General features: G+C 36.9%; 2 protein-coding genes and 1 long non-coding RNA gene across 19 annotated transcripts in view; 1 reads left to right on the top strand and 2 right to left on the bottom strand.

The window, feature by feature from the left end:
- The window catches only part of LOC139970036 (NLR family CARD domain-containing protein 4-like), a 554,750-nt gene that overhangs the window by 69,386 nt on the left and 468,582 nt on the right, over positions 1-16,782 (bottom strand). The window contains exon 7 of one of the 5 annotated variants that reach the window (XM_071975616.1): positions 10,359-10,400. The exons of the other annotated variants lie outside the window; for them this stretch is intronic. Coding sequence (XP_071831717.1) covers positions 10,374-10,400 — 27 coding nt within the window. The 3' untranslated portion in view covers positions 10,359-10,373. Of the gene's footprint in view, positions 1-10,358; positions 10,401-16,782 lie in introns of those variants that run through there. 5 annotated transcript variants of the gene reach the window in all.
- Positions 1-16,782, bottom strand: part of LOC139970059 (uncharacterized) — a 351,315-nt gene that overhangs the window by 291,396 nt on the left and 43,137 nt on the right. The window lies entirely within an intron of this gene.
- The window catches only part of LOC139970094 (uncharacterized), a 379,126-nt gene that overhangs the window by 355,394 nt on the left and 6,950 nt on the right, over positions 1-16,782 (top strand). The window contains exons 2-8 of one of the 12 annotated variants that reach the window (XR_011793977.1): positions 2,191-3,694; positions 5,223-5,333; positions 9,199-9,352; positions 11,018-11,123; positions 13,149-13,232; positions 14,777-14,975; positions 15,418-15,570. This is a non-coding gene — a long non-coding RNA (uncharacterized lncRNA). The other 11 variants (XR_011793976.1, XR_011793980.1, XR_011793979.1 and 8 more) reach the window with 11 other exon arrangements.

The following is a 16,782-nucleotide window of genomic DNA, read 5'->3' as shown; positions in this document are numbered from 1 at the left end:
CACTAAACAACGGACAACCCGGTTCAAGTTTGATGCTTAACTGGCTAATTGTTTTTACACTTAATACCTGGTTATTGGAAACTGAACTGTACTTTCCTTCCTCTGTATTTTTTTCTCTGTGATTGTTCATGTATACATGGTAGTTAGCCAGAGACTATTTCTGACTGACATTCTCAATGTCTCCTATAATTAGGACTTAAATCTCATTCACATCACTTTCTTTTCTCTTCATTAGGTTAATTATGAAGCGAGCTGTTAGGGGATCACCTATTCCACCTGTAGTTAGCAGTTTTTGATGGAAGTCACGTTCATACTGTGTTGACAAGGACAATGAATGGTTCATCATCTGATATTTCCTCCATGTGATGGTAATCACATTAATGGTAAGTGTTGAACAGTATTGATAACGTTTCAAAGATGTGTGGTAGATTTTATGGATAGCGTCGCAGATCGAGGAATACTCTTTTATCTCCATTCACTCTCACTAAAATAATGTATATAAAGTTTTAACTCATCTTCTCAAAATACAACTGACAGGATTACGCCCTACTGTAGTAAGGACATTAAAACGATCGGATTCTTGCTGGATTAATCCAGTACTTGGTATGTTTGTAATGACCTTGCTACAGTATGACACAATAGCTACCTCAACACCCTCTGGTACATTTTACCATTTGCCAAACTGAAATAAAAATTGCCTTCTAGACTCATATGAATAAAGTCTTCTAGAACTCCTGACACTCCCAGAATTGTAAAACTGGAAGACAACTTGTTGGTTTATATGAAAGTAGCTTGGGTTACCTACAAATATGTCTTCTGTGTAGGTATTTATTTTCTTCAGATTAAAATAAAAAAAACTTGAAATACCATTTTAGATATTCCATAATGCTGTAGAAACATTAAAGAAGTCAACTAAGTCTGTATTGCTGAGCTTTGTGTTAGAAGTATTTGTAATGAACACTCCATCAAACAAGAACACCTTGATTAATTTAGGTAGGTCACACATATGTCACACAACTATGGATATAATCTTGAAATTTAATGTGCTATGTTTGTTATGATATTTATTGACTGTAGTACAGTAGAGATTACTGTTTTTAGCATTTGCTTAAATATTGGAAATATGATTTGAAATATAAAATTGGACAGTAGAATGCAAATCAACTCCACCTTTATTATTCATCTCAAAGATGTCTATCATATCAGCTGAAGATTATGGTTGGGTTTGTATCTCCTTTCCTACTTCTTTGTTAATTTTAGCCAAACTCCTGATAAACTGTCGCACACCAGTTCTAAGATTCACAATCACATCTTGTGAGGCTAAAGAAGCATCATTCAAATAAGGTGTACGCAAAATCAGTAACATAGAGAGCCAGGCACAGTTCCATGCACAGTTGTGTCACCAGATCCACTTTTTTTAAGTCTTTGTTTATCCAAAGTTAAAAGTATATCATTCTTTATCACATATTTCACTGGGCACTTAGCTGACGTACAACTGTAGCCTCCACCCAACCCTCCCCCTCTCACAACAGGACTGCACGGAACAACATGTTATGAAATAACAACTATATGTCAAAGTCTGCAGATAGAAAAATATGTACTTTAACTCAATCAATTATAGTACAATGTCATCATTTCCGAAATCCTACAAATTCATCAACCTCTAGACAGTACAGTGAACCAATGGTTCCTAAACTATGTGACCGAAACAGTCATCATGTTTTCTTCAGGCTCCATCTGTTTTCAGGGTTACATTGTTATTACTTGTGTTTCTCAATTGAATATAAACCAGACTGGATTGCTAGTGGTATTGCTTAAAGATTGTATTGAAGATTCAATGCTTGTCTCAGTTTCAAATTAATGTTTCTTTATATGTCAATTAGTTTGGTATTAGGTGAGCTGTATATACACTGTGGGAAGCATTATGAGACCTTGAACTCATCTTGTACAGTCTATATATTTGTATTCTAGTTGCATTAGTTTCTTTACATTGTTATTATAATTATAACTGAGTGATTTATTTTGAAACTACAGTAGCATACCATACTGTATGTTTATAGTAGCTGTGTTCTGTGTTTGACAATGTTACATGGTAGAATGAAGCTACTTGCAGACCGGGTGATGTCAATTTACATAAATAATAACATTATAACTGATGACCAAATGCATTTTGTTTTTTCTCATCATCAGGTAAACTGGAATTATTCAGTCCTGAGATCAGCCTGTTTAGGGAATTACCAGTTTCATATCCGGATTACAGCTCTTTGAAGACATGCGTACAGTTTACATTATCAGGGTAATGATTGTATGGTCCACCACCTGATTCTTACCCCTTCCACCCATCCCCCTCCTCCATGAGAATGCAAGTTTTTAATTGGATATATTTACTCCATGACATATCAGATGATCCCTCAAGGGAAATTTCCTCACCGAAAAGTCTATCATCCAGGACCCCCCAACCCCCAATCACTGCAAAACAAGACCTAAAATATGAACAATCCAGTTAGAACACTGCTAAAAGTTGTGTCTTAGGGATTCTGTGAGACCTCTTTTGTCCAGTGCTTCCCTAATTGTAGCATCATCTCTACAAATTGTACCATAATTGTAGTTTTCAAGAGGATGAAATTCTGATGCCAAGGACATCTCTAATCTTTCAAATCTGACCAATTTTAATGGTCATTAGACATCCATTGTTTCATAATGTAACAGTTTCATTCCTGTGTGAGCATATAATGCTAATGAAGGCTTTCTGTTGTCACATCTCCAGGTTGAGTGGATATTATGTAATTTATGGCAAGGTCCACCTATCCCATCATATTAAATAGTTGTCAAGGATGATGATAGGTATTGAGTATTGCACTATGTCTAGCAACAATTTACGATTCTATCACAGAAGATCATACAACACAATATGACAAGTTCTTTTAGGATTCAGCATGTTATGTCATCTGAAATCTTTAATGCATTTGTATTATTTTTCTGTTCTTAAAGTTATTGTGTAATTCAGTTTTTCTGTTATAAGAGTGTGTTTGGGTGGGGGGGGGGGGGGGTGCATCATGTTGCTGCATATTGGCAAAGTTAGAAATTAAGTTACTGGGAAAGTTGTGAAAGCAAAAACACTAACATTTATGTAATAGAGCAGCCTTTGCTTCACACTGGTATGCAGATAGTTTGAAAAAAAAAAGCAATCTAGACCAGTAATATTGCCTAACTTTGCTTGACTTCAAAGTAATAGAGTTAGAAATTTGGGAACAACTTTATTGGCCTGCTGCACCAAACAACGTTAAAAGTACCAATTAGAAAGTGTGCTGACCAAATTAGTCTAAACCATAGGATTGCAAACATGTTACGAAGTTTTGCCTTTTGTTTTCTTTATGGATAAATTTCCAAAAATTATTCAACTTTAAAATAAGAGCGCCTTGCAATAAAATGAATGAACTTGCAATTATTGAGTCATTTTAGCATAAGCTTGTGTATCTGTGAGCAATGGAATAACTGTTGAGTAAATATTAAAAAAGGCAAACTCAAAAACAAGGGATTTTATCGTTTGCATTAAAACATCTAGTTCAGATATGATTCTTATTGTCTTTGTCTTTATCTCCTCATTAGGTAAATGTGGATTAATCTTTCTTGAGACGATCTTTGGGGTCACATGATGTGTATCTTGCACAGAATGGTTTACAATATGCTGATGGTAATGATTAGTGTATAATTAGTGTATAGCAGGACTGGTAAGCTGGGTTGTAGTTATAATTAGATTTGATTCTGGGTAGAAAGTGATTTTGTTACTGCCTAAATCCTGGAGGAACAGCAATTGTTTTGAATCTTGCTTGACCAGCAAATTCCCTAAGGGCCAGAGGGGAAGATAAAGGCCTCAACATACAGTACATACACCATATGTTAGACACTGCATGCCATACATTGTATTGTATACCAATGTGTAAAACTACACAAAGAGGTGTATGTGTTTAATATCCAGGTCCATTTCTTTGTTTTGTGTATTCATCATAAATGAAGGAACAAAATATTCAGATGACTTGATCCCTTCTAATTTATCAGTTTGTCATACTGTAGTGCTGGGTGGCAGGTAAGCGTAGTACTCGGTCTTAATAGTGCAGCCAGACTCCTCTGTATTGTCAGCCTAATTAGGCAGTAAAATGTATGGCAGGCTCATAAACAATAAATTTAATTCATAAGTGCATGTGCCCTAACAATTAAATAGAGTCACTGCACACAAAATGAGACCCATACACACACTAAGTTAGAACCATACCCACACTAAGTTAGAACCATATAGAATGACTAACAGGAACCATAAAAATCTCTGTTTCCATCCTAACCTTTCCAACCCTTCCCCTCTCAGTACATATAATACCTAGGAAAATTGATGTCAAATTTAAATCAGAAGATAATTTAGGTTTTATGTCATTTGTCAATGAGCTATATACTAAGGGATTACAAATGGAAGTCTTTAGTGGGTTTACTGTAATGTGTGGATATGTTGTTGTCAGTCAGTAATACAAGACATGCATGTAGCTTCTGGACCCTATGCATGTCCTCAGAGTAAAAACCAAAGTAATTCAGAATTCCATTCTTAGCCATTGGTCAACAGTGTTGAAGGATTCTCGTAATGTGTTCTGTTTAAGATGTACATTATTTGCACTTCAGTTATAATACTGGCCGTTTAAGAGATATTTCCAGGAAACTCCAGCACATGTGCTTTCTACATATATTTTCTGTTGCAGTACTATGGAAGAAAGCTCACAAATTTGTTAGAAATATTCCAGCAATTTTCCAAATATGTCTTTTATTGGGGGGGGGGGGGGGTTCACAACTCATAGACCGTAACATGGAGTCGATCAGATACCACTTCAAGTGTTGTAAATAACTGTCTGTATTTATTACCTCAGATGCAAAACATATTCCTAAAGAGCAGCTTTAAGATAAAGGCAAAGGTGCTTTTAATAATGATATTAGTCCTGTGCTGTTAGCTATCTGTATGTCAGTCCAACATACCCAAAAATAAAAACAGAAATATAAAACAATATATATGCTGCCCTGATATTACAGCTATATAAAATATTCATATATACTTATTAATAAGAAACAAGGGAAGACGTTGATGTCTGTTACAAAAATGATCACAGACCCGACCAATTTTCATCTTGATAAATCTAGTGAATGGAAAGTTGAGTTATTTTATATTTTTCTTTAACCTCCAGGTGATACCATTTTCAACATTTCTTTGGTACATTTCCTCCAAGAAAATGAAAGAAAAAAGCAAGTGGGAACACATCACTGATGACATAACTTCCTTTGTGACGGAGATTTTGGTGAGTCTTTACATAATAATTTCTCAACAGTCAGTTTGTGAAATTGTAATGGGTTGTGTTGCATACTTGTGATCAAATCTACAGGCCATATGTACGTAAGGACATCTTGCCTAACTAGTTCTATAAATAACATCAAATGTTTTTTTGATTCAAATTGTTTCATTGTGTAGAACTAACAAAATGTACTAAGAACAATGACTAGTATTTGTATTTGCAAAGAGATAAATAGTATACTGTAGCATGTTACCTTCATGTAGCCATGTACCACATTTTAATGGCAGATGCATAGGTTATCTACTACTTGAAATCGGTTTGCAGGACTAGGAGAATGGGACCCCTTTCAACCCCCATTTTAATATAGGATTTCAAAGGGGGGGGGGTAGCAAATCCCAACTGACTCAGGTAGGTCCTGCACTATTATGAAAAGGCCATAGAATTTAAAAATGGCGGAGGTGTGGTCGTTGGCTTGTTGAAGGCAAATCTCAGTAGCCCCGTCCCTGAATTCTTTTTGAAAATTGATGTTAACTGGTGCACCCCGAGGCATAATTAGACCACCAATTAGGTCTAAAATTGGCTCCATACACCATGCAGTTTTGCCTATGAACAATGTTTTTGTAAAGTCGTAAGGGGGGGATTGGAGCGGGCCGGTAGGGGTGTACACTCGTAGCAGTGGCCTTCTTCTCAGCTGAATAGAACATTGCCCCCTCCCACCCCTCCCCCGACTTTTATCCAAGTGTATAATTTAGAAATTTTCTGATTAATGTTGAAATACCAAAATACTTTCATCTCGTCATTTCAAATGTCTTTAGGAGAAGTCACGCCTAACAATGTCAACAGTAATAATTCTCGTATTGTATAGCATGTCATCGGGAAGCGATAAGAGGGGTGGGCGTAGGGTTGTGAGGCGCACATTTTCATGCAGATGGGAACAATCTCAAGAAGTGAAGGGTGCGTCAGCCCCCCCCCCCCTCCGCCACGGCAATGATACGCCTTTGGGTCAACTACATGATATTCACAGGAAATGTGCTCAATTCTCAAATCTCATGCAAAATTTATTTTTAGATTAATTGTATGAGTTACGGTACTAGATGTGGGGTAACAATTAGCATTCAGGTTGGAGTGTATTACATTTTATCTGTGGATGGCAGTGTTGCATCGAAGAACACATGTATAGTGCAGTTCGCATATAGATTCTGGTCTAATACCGAAATGCGCCATGTTCCCCAACGACTCGGCCGAGTTCGAGACCAGCCACAGTTTTTTTCATAGCACAATTGTACAACTGTTTAAGGCGTCCATACACACACGTGGGTAATATGATATACCATATAGAGTATACACATTAGTGAGAGAGGGAAAATGGAAACGTCAAAATTGGAGTTGTCGGTGTAAGGGGTAGGCCGAGGCGCATGCCCCTTCCGAAATCCTTGATACGCCACTGGCTACCCTGTGTACTGTATATAATATGGATCAGCGCTGTAATTATGTCACTGTTCCTCTCTCTCTTCCCGGTGTCTTTGGCGTTTTTCTTCTGTTCCCTCCTTTTCTCCTTTCTTCTCTCTTTTTCCCCCTCTTTTTTTTCCTTTTTTATTCTCTCTTTTTTTCTCTCCTCTCATTCTTACCCGGGGGCGCGCGCCCCCAACGCCCCCCCCCCCTGGATACGCGCCTGCACGAGTTTAATAAACACAAGTTGTCACTTGTTTGTACATGCGGCGTACTGAATGTGTGCAGTTCGCATGTAGGCTACTTGTGTACGACAAAAAAAAAACAGTTAAGTTCTATGCCGGCACACACTTTACCTGCGTCCTCTTCGATGCTAGGTGAATATCACGTCTTAAACTACGATTTAAGAAACGGCTGTTTCAAACATCTCACTAATTCTTTCGGCGACTTTAACCCCTATTCATTGAGCACAATAGCATAACCTGCGTATAAACTCGTACAGGGATTATACGAGGTGTCTACGCGGCAATTTGTTTGTCAACGATTTTATACGCGATTGTACTTGTTTATACGATCCTGTGCGGGTACACATGTCCAGTTATACATGAGCGGTACTGTAGACTATTTATTTAGGAGTATTTATATAATTTCAGTTGAAAATGACCAACCTCCCTATTTTCCCTTATTCTCCCGGTTTTTGGCCCTGAAAAATGTTATTCTCCATATTTTGGGGTCAAACAGATTAGGTCTGTATGCATCTATCAAGCTTCTTTCAGTATCCTACACTTCTTGATGCACAGAGTTACATAGGAATGGTAAGAATTAGGTTAATCTGGTTGTTGTGACTTTATTCACCAAACATATGGCTAGCAGGCATGGTTAAGGAATTTAAATTCCCCTGCCACTCTTTATCAATATCATGTCATGATAACATTTCTTCCTTGCATATTTGAGAGCTAAATACTGTTTAAAATAAACACATTTAGAGGGCATTAAAACATGTATGCACTGGCATCCATAAGGGTGGTTATAACTTTCCCCCTCCCCCCCCCCTACCATTGGCTTCACTTGGGCTGCAAAATCACTATCAAAGAACATTAAATATCTGAAAAGTAAAAATGCCTCAGCTAAAGTCCCCAGGGACTCCCACCAGGGCTTAGATTTATACTATATAGAAATTACATTTTTCTCTCTAACATGTATTTACATGTTTTAAACTTAGTAGAAGAAGACAGGAAGTAGAAGAGATGTTACAGAGCTATTCTGAAGCACCCGGCTAGGGCTCAGATATTTATATATATTCCACAGTGTAAAATCAGATAAAGTATTTCTATTACTGACATGTCCTCATGTGCTCAAAATTGCTAGCAGATTCCAGAAACTATGTGAAAGTACTGAAGATTTGGAGAGCTTTGCAGTACCCTTGTAAGTCCAGCCCTATAAACAGAGCACACAATTGGAAATACTTCCTACTAATCTGAGTATGTACAGCTGTGAATGAAGAATTGTCACTTATGCTTGTTTAATTTTTAAACATTGCTGAGCCAGTCACTGCAGTTGGTTTTAAGAAATCTAATTGGTCTCAAAACTGATCTAACTTCACCGACTTAGTACTGTGGCTTAAAAAAAATATATAAGTGTCACCAAATTTGAAAATTTTGAATTTGCTTCCTTAATATTTGGAATTTTTATCTCAAGATTTTCACCTCAACAGTCAAAATTTGGACATTTTCATCTCAAAACTTTTTGACTCAAAATTTTGAGGTTACAAGTGTCTTCATCTGCCAAATTTGTGGAAAGAACTGACCATATTAGATAGCTATTAACTAGATGAACAGGGTACTTTATAAACCTTTGGTGATCTAAAATCTGGAAAGAGACCTCCCAGAGAGTGGTGTAACTAGGTCAACGTAGGCAATGCAGTCTCCAGGGGCCTGGTGCCATTAAATAAAGAAAAATAATACAAAAACACATCCACCAAAGCTGACACACTAAATTATATAAAAAAAAATTATCTTCTGATGAGTGGAAATTCAAAAGACATTATTTCCTCAATAGGAAAGAGAGGTGCAAAATCTCACAAATTTCTCAGTCAAGCCCAAACCATGCATGGTTGGGTTTGTGTGAGGTTGGACTATCCTTTAGGAGCTCATTTATAATATCACTGCACTACACCTTTATATGCAACTTCCACTGACAACGGACAATCCGGTTCAAGTTTAATAGTTTACTGGTTAATTGTTTTTACACTTACCTGGTTATTGGAAACTGAAGTGTACTTTCCTTCATCTGGATTGTATTCCCTGTGAATGTCCATGTATACAGGGTAGTAAGCCAGAGACATACACATATCTATTTCTGACCGAAATTCTCAAGATCTACTATCAGTAAAACTTGATTATCATTTTCTTTTCACTTAAAGGTTAACTTGAGTTATCCTTATGCGAGCTATTAGTGGATCACCTACTCCACCTGTAGTTACCAGTTTTTGATGGAAGTGTTCATACTGTGCTGACAAGGACAACGAGTGGTTCATCATCTGATATTTCTTTCATGTAATGGTAATAACATTAATGGTTAGTAAAGAACAGTGATAGTAATGTTTCAAGAACCTCTGGTAGATTTTTATGGATTAATACAGTAATTGGTATGTTTGTAGTGAGCTTGCCATGACACAATAGGCCCCCAAACACCCTCTGGTACGTTTTAACCATTTGTCAAACTGAAATAAAAATTGCCTCCGAGACTCATATTAATAAATTCTTCTAGAACTCCTGACACTTCTAGAATGGTAAGACTGGAAGACAACTTGTTGGTTTGTATGAAAGTAGTTTGGGTTAACTACAAATAAGTCTTCTGTTTAGATATTTATTTTCTTCAGATTAAAACCAAACACTTGAAATACCATTTTAGATATTCCATAATGCTGTGGAAGCATTAAAGAAGTCAACTCAGTCTGTATTGCTGAGCTTTGAGTTAGAGGTATTTGTAATGAACACTCCATCAAAAAAAACAAAAAACCTAGATTAATTAAGGCAGGTCACACACAGGTCACACAAATATGGATATAATCTTGAACTTTAATGTACTTTGTTTGTTATGATGTTTATTTACTGTAGTACAGTAGAGATGACTGTTTTAAGCATTTGCTTACATATTGGAAATATGATTTGAAATGTAATTGGACAGTAAAATGCAAATCACCTCCACCTTTGGTATTCATCTCAAAGATGTCTATCATATCAGCTGAATATTATGGTTGGGTTTGTATCTCCTCTACTTCTTTGTTATTTTTCTCCAAACTCCTGAAAAACTGTCGCACAACAGTTCTAAGATTCACAATCACATCTTGTGAGGCTAAAGAAGCATTATTCGAAGAATGTACAAGTACCCAAAACCAAGGACATTGAGAGACAGGCACAGTTCCATGCACAGTTGTGTCTCCAGATCCACTTTTTTTAAGTCTTTGTTTATCCAAAGTTAAAAGTATATCATTCTTGATCACATATTTCACTGGGCACTTACAGTAGCTGACGTACAACTGTAGCCTCCACCCAATCCTCACCCTCTCACAACAGGACTGCACGGAACAACATGTTATGAAATAACAGTATATGTCAAAGTCTGCAGATAGAAAAATATGTACTTTAACTCAATCAATTATAGTACAATGTCATCATTTCCGAAATCCTACAAATTCATCAACCTATAGACAGTACAGTGAACCAATGGTTCCTAAATTATGTGACCAGGATCCTTCATCATGTTTTCTTCAGGCTCCATTCTATTTCAGGGTTGCATTGTTATAACTTTTGTTTCTCAAATGAATATTAACCAGACTGGATTGCCATGATATTGCTTAAAGTTTGTATTGAAGATTCAATGCTTGTCTCAATTTCAAATTAATGTTTCTTTATATTTCAATTAGTTTGGTAGTAGGTGAACTGTATATACACAGTGGGAAGCATTATGAGACCTTGAACTCATCATCTTGTACAGTCTATAGATTTGTATTCAAGTTGCATTAGTTTCTTTACATTGTTATTATAATTATAACTGAGTAATTTATTTTGAAACTGCAGTAGCATTTTGCTGCATACCATATGTTAATAATAGCTGTGTTCTGTGTTTGACAATGTTACATGATAGAATGCAGCTACTTGCAGACCGGGTGATGACAATTCACATGAATAATAACATTATAACTGAAGACCAAATGCATTTTTTTTTTTCATCATCAGGTAAACTGGAATTATTCAGTACTGAGATCAGCCTGTTTAGGGATTTACCAGTTTCATATCCGGATAACAGCTCTTTGAAGAAATGTGTACAGTTTACATGAGCAGGGTAATGATTGTATGGTCCACCACCTGATTTTTACCCCACCCACCCCTCCCCCTCTTCCATGAGAATGCAAGTGTTTAATTGCATATTTTTACTCCATGACGTATCAGATGATCCCTCAAGGGAAATTTCCCCACCGGAAAGTCTATCATCCAGCACCCAACCCCCATCAATTGCAATCACTGCAAAACAAGACATAACATATGAGCAATCTAGTTAGAACACTGCTAAAGGTTGTGTCTTAGGGATTTTGTGAGACCTCTTTTATTCAGTGTTTCTCTAATTGTAGCATCATCTCTACAAATTTTACCATAACTGTAGGTTTCAAGAAGATGAAATTCTGATGCCAAGTACATCTCTAATCTTACAAATCTGACCAATGTTAATGGTCATTAGACACACATTGTTTCATTATGTAACCGTTTCATTCCTGTGTGGGCATATAATGCTAATAAAGGCTTTCTATTGTCACCGTCTCCAGGTTGAGTGGATATTATGTAATTTATGGCAAGGTCCACCCATCCCATCATATTAAATAGTTGTCAAGGATAATGATAGGTATTGAGTATTGCACTGATTTGATTGTAGTACTTAAGTATGCACTAGGGGTCTCTTTTACAAAACCATATAGCTTAGCCAAATACAGAACATTCATGTGCTGGCAGAGGTTATATAAAGGTCGGTCACATGTGTGACGTGAAATGATACTGGCTTATTTGCACAAAAAAAACATTGGCAAATTCCTCAGTTTCTAACAGGGCTGGTTAACCCTTCTTTCTCATGTTTCTCCCTTAATGTGTTTCTATTCTAACAAGACATTTCACCTCAATATTTCACTTTTTAAAATTAGCATAATACTACATAAGCTAAAAAAATCCGGTCACGTGTGTGACATTGTTGGGTCACGTGTGTGACATTCTGAATTTTCTGTCCATAGTATGCAATTTTTGCAGTGCAAATGTGACTCTAGTAATGACCAAAGAACAGCACTAATGTTGATATTCCATAGGAATTACTTTAAGACAGTTTTACTGCCATGATTTGGAGGGTCACGTGTGTGACATTGTTTGGTCATGTGTGTGACATTCTGCATTTCCATTGATAAATGTCACACACGTGACCATCGGTCACGTATGTGATGACTAATTAGAGGCTATTAGTTGATCGTTAGAATAATTATTTGACTGGATATTTTGCAAAACGAACAGTCTGTACCAAGAACGGTTGCATATCAAGTGTGGACATCATAAGGCACATCAGTTACTTTTTACGAAAACTTTTGAGTTATTTTGGTCAAAATTTGGTCAAAATTATGCTAATTAGCACCCATTATTAACAAAGAATTGAAGATCAGGAACCTCTACTTTAGGAATGAAATAAATGAACCCATGTATAACTGCCTCCATGTGATAGTTGATAACTGAAATATTATTTCTAGATACTGATGTAGAAAAAACAAATATACAGTTAAAAACTGCAAATTTTGGCTAAAACTTACAATAATGCAAATTTATGCAAATTAGTATGTTATGGTTGTAATTTTAATGAAAAAAATATGAAACAGAAAACTTGAGGAATCCCTCTAAAACAAAAAGTATAGCAACTGGTCCTGATGAACACTTTAGTTTTTTCATGCCAGTTTCATTTTCCAGAAAATGGCCCCAAAGATGAACAACTTCATTGGCCTGCTGCACCAAACAACGTTAAAAGTACCTAATTAGAAAGTGTGCTGACCAAGTTAGTCTAATCCATAGGATTGCAAACATGTTACCAAGTGCTGCCTTTTGTTTTCTTTATGGATAAATTTCCAAAAATTATTCAACTTTAAAATAAAAGTGCCTTGCAATAAAATGAATGAACTTGCAATTATTGAGTCATTTTAGCATAAGCTTGTGTATCTGTGAGCAATGGAATAACTGTTGAGTAAATATTATAAAGGCAAACTCAAAAACAAGGGATTTTATCGTTTGCATTAAACATCTAGTTCAGATATGTTTCTTATTGTCTTTGTCTTTATCTCCTGATTAGGTAAATGTGGATTAATCTTTCTTGAGACGATCTTTGGGGGTCACATGAGTGGATCTTGCACAGATAGTTTACAATATGCTGATGGTAATGATTAGTGTATACTTAGAGTATAGCAGGACTGGTAAGCTGGGTTGTAGTTATAATTAGATTTGATTCTGAAGTAGGAAGTGATTTTGTTACTGCCTATTCCTGGAGGAACAGTAAATGTTTTGAATCTTGCTTGATCAGCAAACTCCCTAAGGGCCTAGGGAAGAAGATAATGGCTTCAGTCTAACTTACATACACCATATATGAGGCAATGCATGTCATACATTGTATTGCTTACCATTGTGTAAAAGTACACAAAGAGGTGTATGTGCTTAGGGTGGCATACTCCTATTAGAGTCTATATCAATCCGCTCGATTGTTCTCCTTCAGGAAAAGTGCCAAAAAGCAGGGGAGAACATCATTTGTGACCTGTTATCAATCATAATCTAGTTTTTTGTGGCTTGCATGTTGAAGAGCATGAATGGAAGTACATGTGGTGAGAAAATTGGGTCAATTGACGCAATTTTAGACCCCTTTAGGCCTCCCGGGAGCAGCGTAGGAAATTTGTTTACCACTGAGTGAAGAGGTTTGTTTGCAAGTGACGAAAACTTCCGGCTCGGATAGCAAAAAATCTACACGGTCATGATACGGAAAATTGATAGTGCCATGAAAGGCCAACTTGTCAGCTCTCCGGTGATGGGTAGCGTTTAGCTAGTGAAAACTTCTATCTAGACTTAGAGACCACATTACTTTTGTGATTAGTGTGTAAGTCAATGGGGCTTTTAATGGGCGTATGCTACCTTAAGCAAAAATGCCAAATTTTTCATTTTAAGTGCTAGAAGTCCCAAATTTGGATCAAAGTAGTTGCTATGGTGTGTAAAAATGGTTTTCAAGCAAACGTCAGAAAATTTCAAGCTTGGGTGATTTTTACGCATACATTAGTATCACAGCCTTAAAGTACCACAAAGAGCATGTGCGTTTCTATACATTAGACTAGAACAGCCTTCTGAGCATTTCTGACCATTTTTCCTCCCCAATAAACTATTGGGTCATTAAACCTTGACCTACCAAAGCTTCCGTAGTATGATTCCTGCCTTGAATCTGCTAAGTAGGTGCCAAATGCACGAAATTCAAAATCCTTCAGAATCAGACCAAAATGCCTGCAGTGTGTGTGACGTGAACGACTAAGTTCAGTGAAATTTGACATCTGTGGGCACCTAAAGTACATGGTAATCATATTTTAGGTTATTTTTGCTTAAGTTGGAAGTACCTGGTGTTTAACTAAGGACAAAAACTCAGTTTCAATGCATGAAATACCCCTAATGTTGTTAGCTTAGGCCTAGGCCTCAGGTTCATAATGGCGCTACGTTAGTATCCTAGACCAAGTCTACACCAGCTGTAGCACAATGTTGTATGAGGTCTGTATCCTAAGTGGAGTGGCTGCTGAGGGCTAATACCTTGCACAGAGAATGTTTTGAGTCTTATTTAGCAAATAATCCACAAAGGTACAGTATGCATTTTCTGCTTCTGCCAATGTGAATCAAGGAGTTTTTGAGCCTACTCACTCCTCATTAGTTTTCTGTTGTTTTGTCAATTTTCAGAGAAAGTTGATGTGCTAAGTCCTCAGCATGCACAGCGATATACTTTGAATGGGTGTGGTATCAATGGACTCAACTGGTTAGATGAGGTAACAACAAATCCCAAACAACTCTGACAGCAGAAAGAGATATCCTGATGCTTCCATGGGAGATCTACTGTAGTAACTATAGGAACCAGTGCTTGCCACAAATGGAGAATAAGGTAATTTGACGTTGTTGTTCTCTGCCGAGCAACAAATTTGAATGTTTTATCATGAAATATGCCCCCCTATCCACGTCTCTTCTCTTATAACTGTCTTTAATACATTGTAACAACCTATGCACAAACCTTTAAATGGACTGGATATGCTATTGAGGTGAACAGTGTATCTACAGTAGATAGCATTTCAGTAAGCTTTCCTTTTGACTACTGTAATACTGTTACAGTGAGGCTGTTGTTTACAAATCCTGATGATCCAGTTTTGGCAAAGAACACCTTCAATTCTCTTCTTTTATTCTTAGTAACTTAACAGTTGCACTGGAGTGACATGCAATATCAGTTTAACATGTTCCAAACAGTTCAGGAATACATTGGGGTATGTCCTGTGGGTCAGTTTGTGAGGAATCTGCTGAGCTAAACAAAAGTAGTTTTCATCACTTTTCAGAGCCAGAGACGAAAAAGCCCTCACCGCTAACCCTTCTATGGATGATGTTTCTGCAGGTAGGGCAAGCCAGACCAAGTGGACTGTGATCAGGGATACCAATAATACCTGCAAGAATCATAGATGCACCCAAATTGGTCAAGCTCATCAAAATTGGTGACTGGAAGTGTTGTTGCAGACATAGACCTGGTTACTGCTTACACAGTATTGCTCATATGTGTATTTACACACTGCACCGTGCATACTGAAATCTCTGAAAATACATCTTTATGGACCTAAAATGATAATTGCATAGATTTCTGTTGTGGTTTATATGGTGACGACTATGAAAAGTATCATTTTGGTGATAAAAAAAAAAATCAGCTCTCACTTAAGGTGGCATACTCCTATTAGAGTCTATATCAATCCGCTCGATTGTTCTCCTTCAGGAAAAGTGCCAAAAAGCAGGGGGAGAACATCATTTGTGACCTGTTATCAATCATAATCTAGTTTTTTGTGGCTTGCATGTTGAAGAGCATGAATGGAAGTACATGTGGTGAGAAAATTGGGTCAATTGACGCAATTTTAGACCCCTTTAGGCCTCCCGGGAGCAGCGTAGGAAATTTGTTTACCACTGAGTGAAGAGGTTTGTTTACAAGTGACGAAAACTTCCGGCTCGGATAGCAAAAAATCTACACGGTCATGATACGGAAAATTGATGGTGCCATGAAAGGCCAACTTGTCAGCTCTCCGGTGATGGGTAGCGTTTAGCTAGTGAAAACTTCTATCTAGACTTAGAGACCACATTACTTTTGTGATTTAGTGTGTAAGTCAATGGGGCTTTTAATGGGCGTATGCTACCTTAGTGTACTGGGTCCATATTTTGTTTTGTGTATTCATCATAAATTAAGGAACAAAATATTCAGATGACTTGATCCCTTCTAATTTATCAGTGTGTCATAGTGTTGGGTGGCAGGTAAGGGTAGTAATCAGTCTTAACAGCGCAGCCAGACTCCTCTGGATTGTCAGCCTAACTTCCACAAATAATAGCCAGTAAAATGTATGGCAGGCTCATAAACAATCAATTTAATTCATAAGTGCATGTCCCCTAACAATTAAATATAGTCACTGCACACAAAATGAGACCCATACACAAACTAAGTTAGAACCATACCCACACTAAGTTAGAACCATGTAGAATGACTAACAGGAATCATTTCTCTGTTTCCATCCTAACCTTTCGTACCCTTCCCCTCTCAGTACATCTAAAACCCAATAAAATTGATGTGAAATTTAAATCTGAAGATAATCTAGGTTTTATGTCATTTGTCCATGAGCTATATACTAAGGGATTACAAATGGAAGTCTTTAGTGGGTTTACTGTAATGT

The sequence above is a fragment of the Apostichopus japonicus genome, chromosome 7, assembly GCF_037975245.1.
Source record: "Apostichopus japonicus isolate 1M-3 chromosome 7, ASM3797524v1, whole genome shotgun sequence".
Lineage (NCBI taxonomy): Eukaryota > Metazoa > Echinodermata > Holothuroidea > Aspidochirotida > Stichopodidae > Apostichopus > Apostichopus japonicus.
The sequence above is the reverse complement of the archived record's forward strand: the minus strand, read 5'-3'. Positions and strand labels throughout refer to the sequence as shown.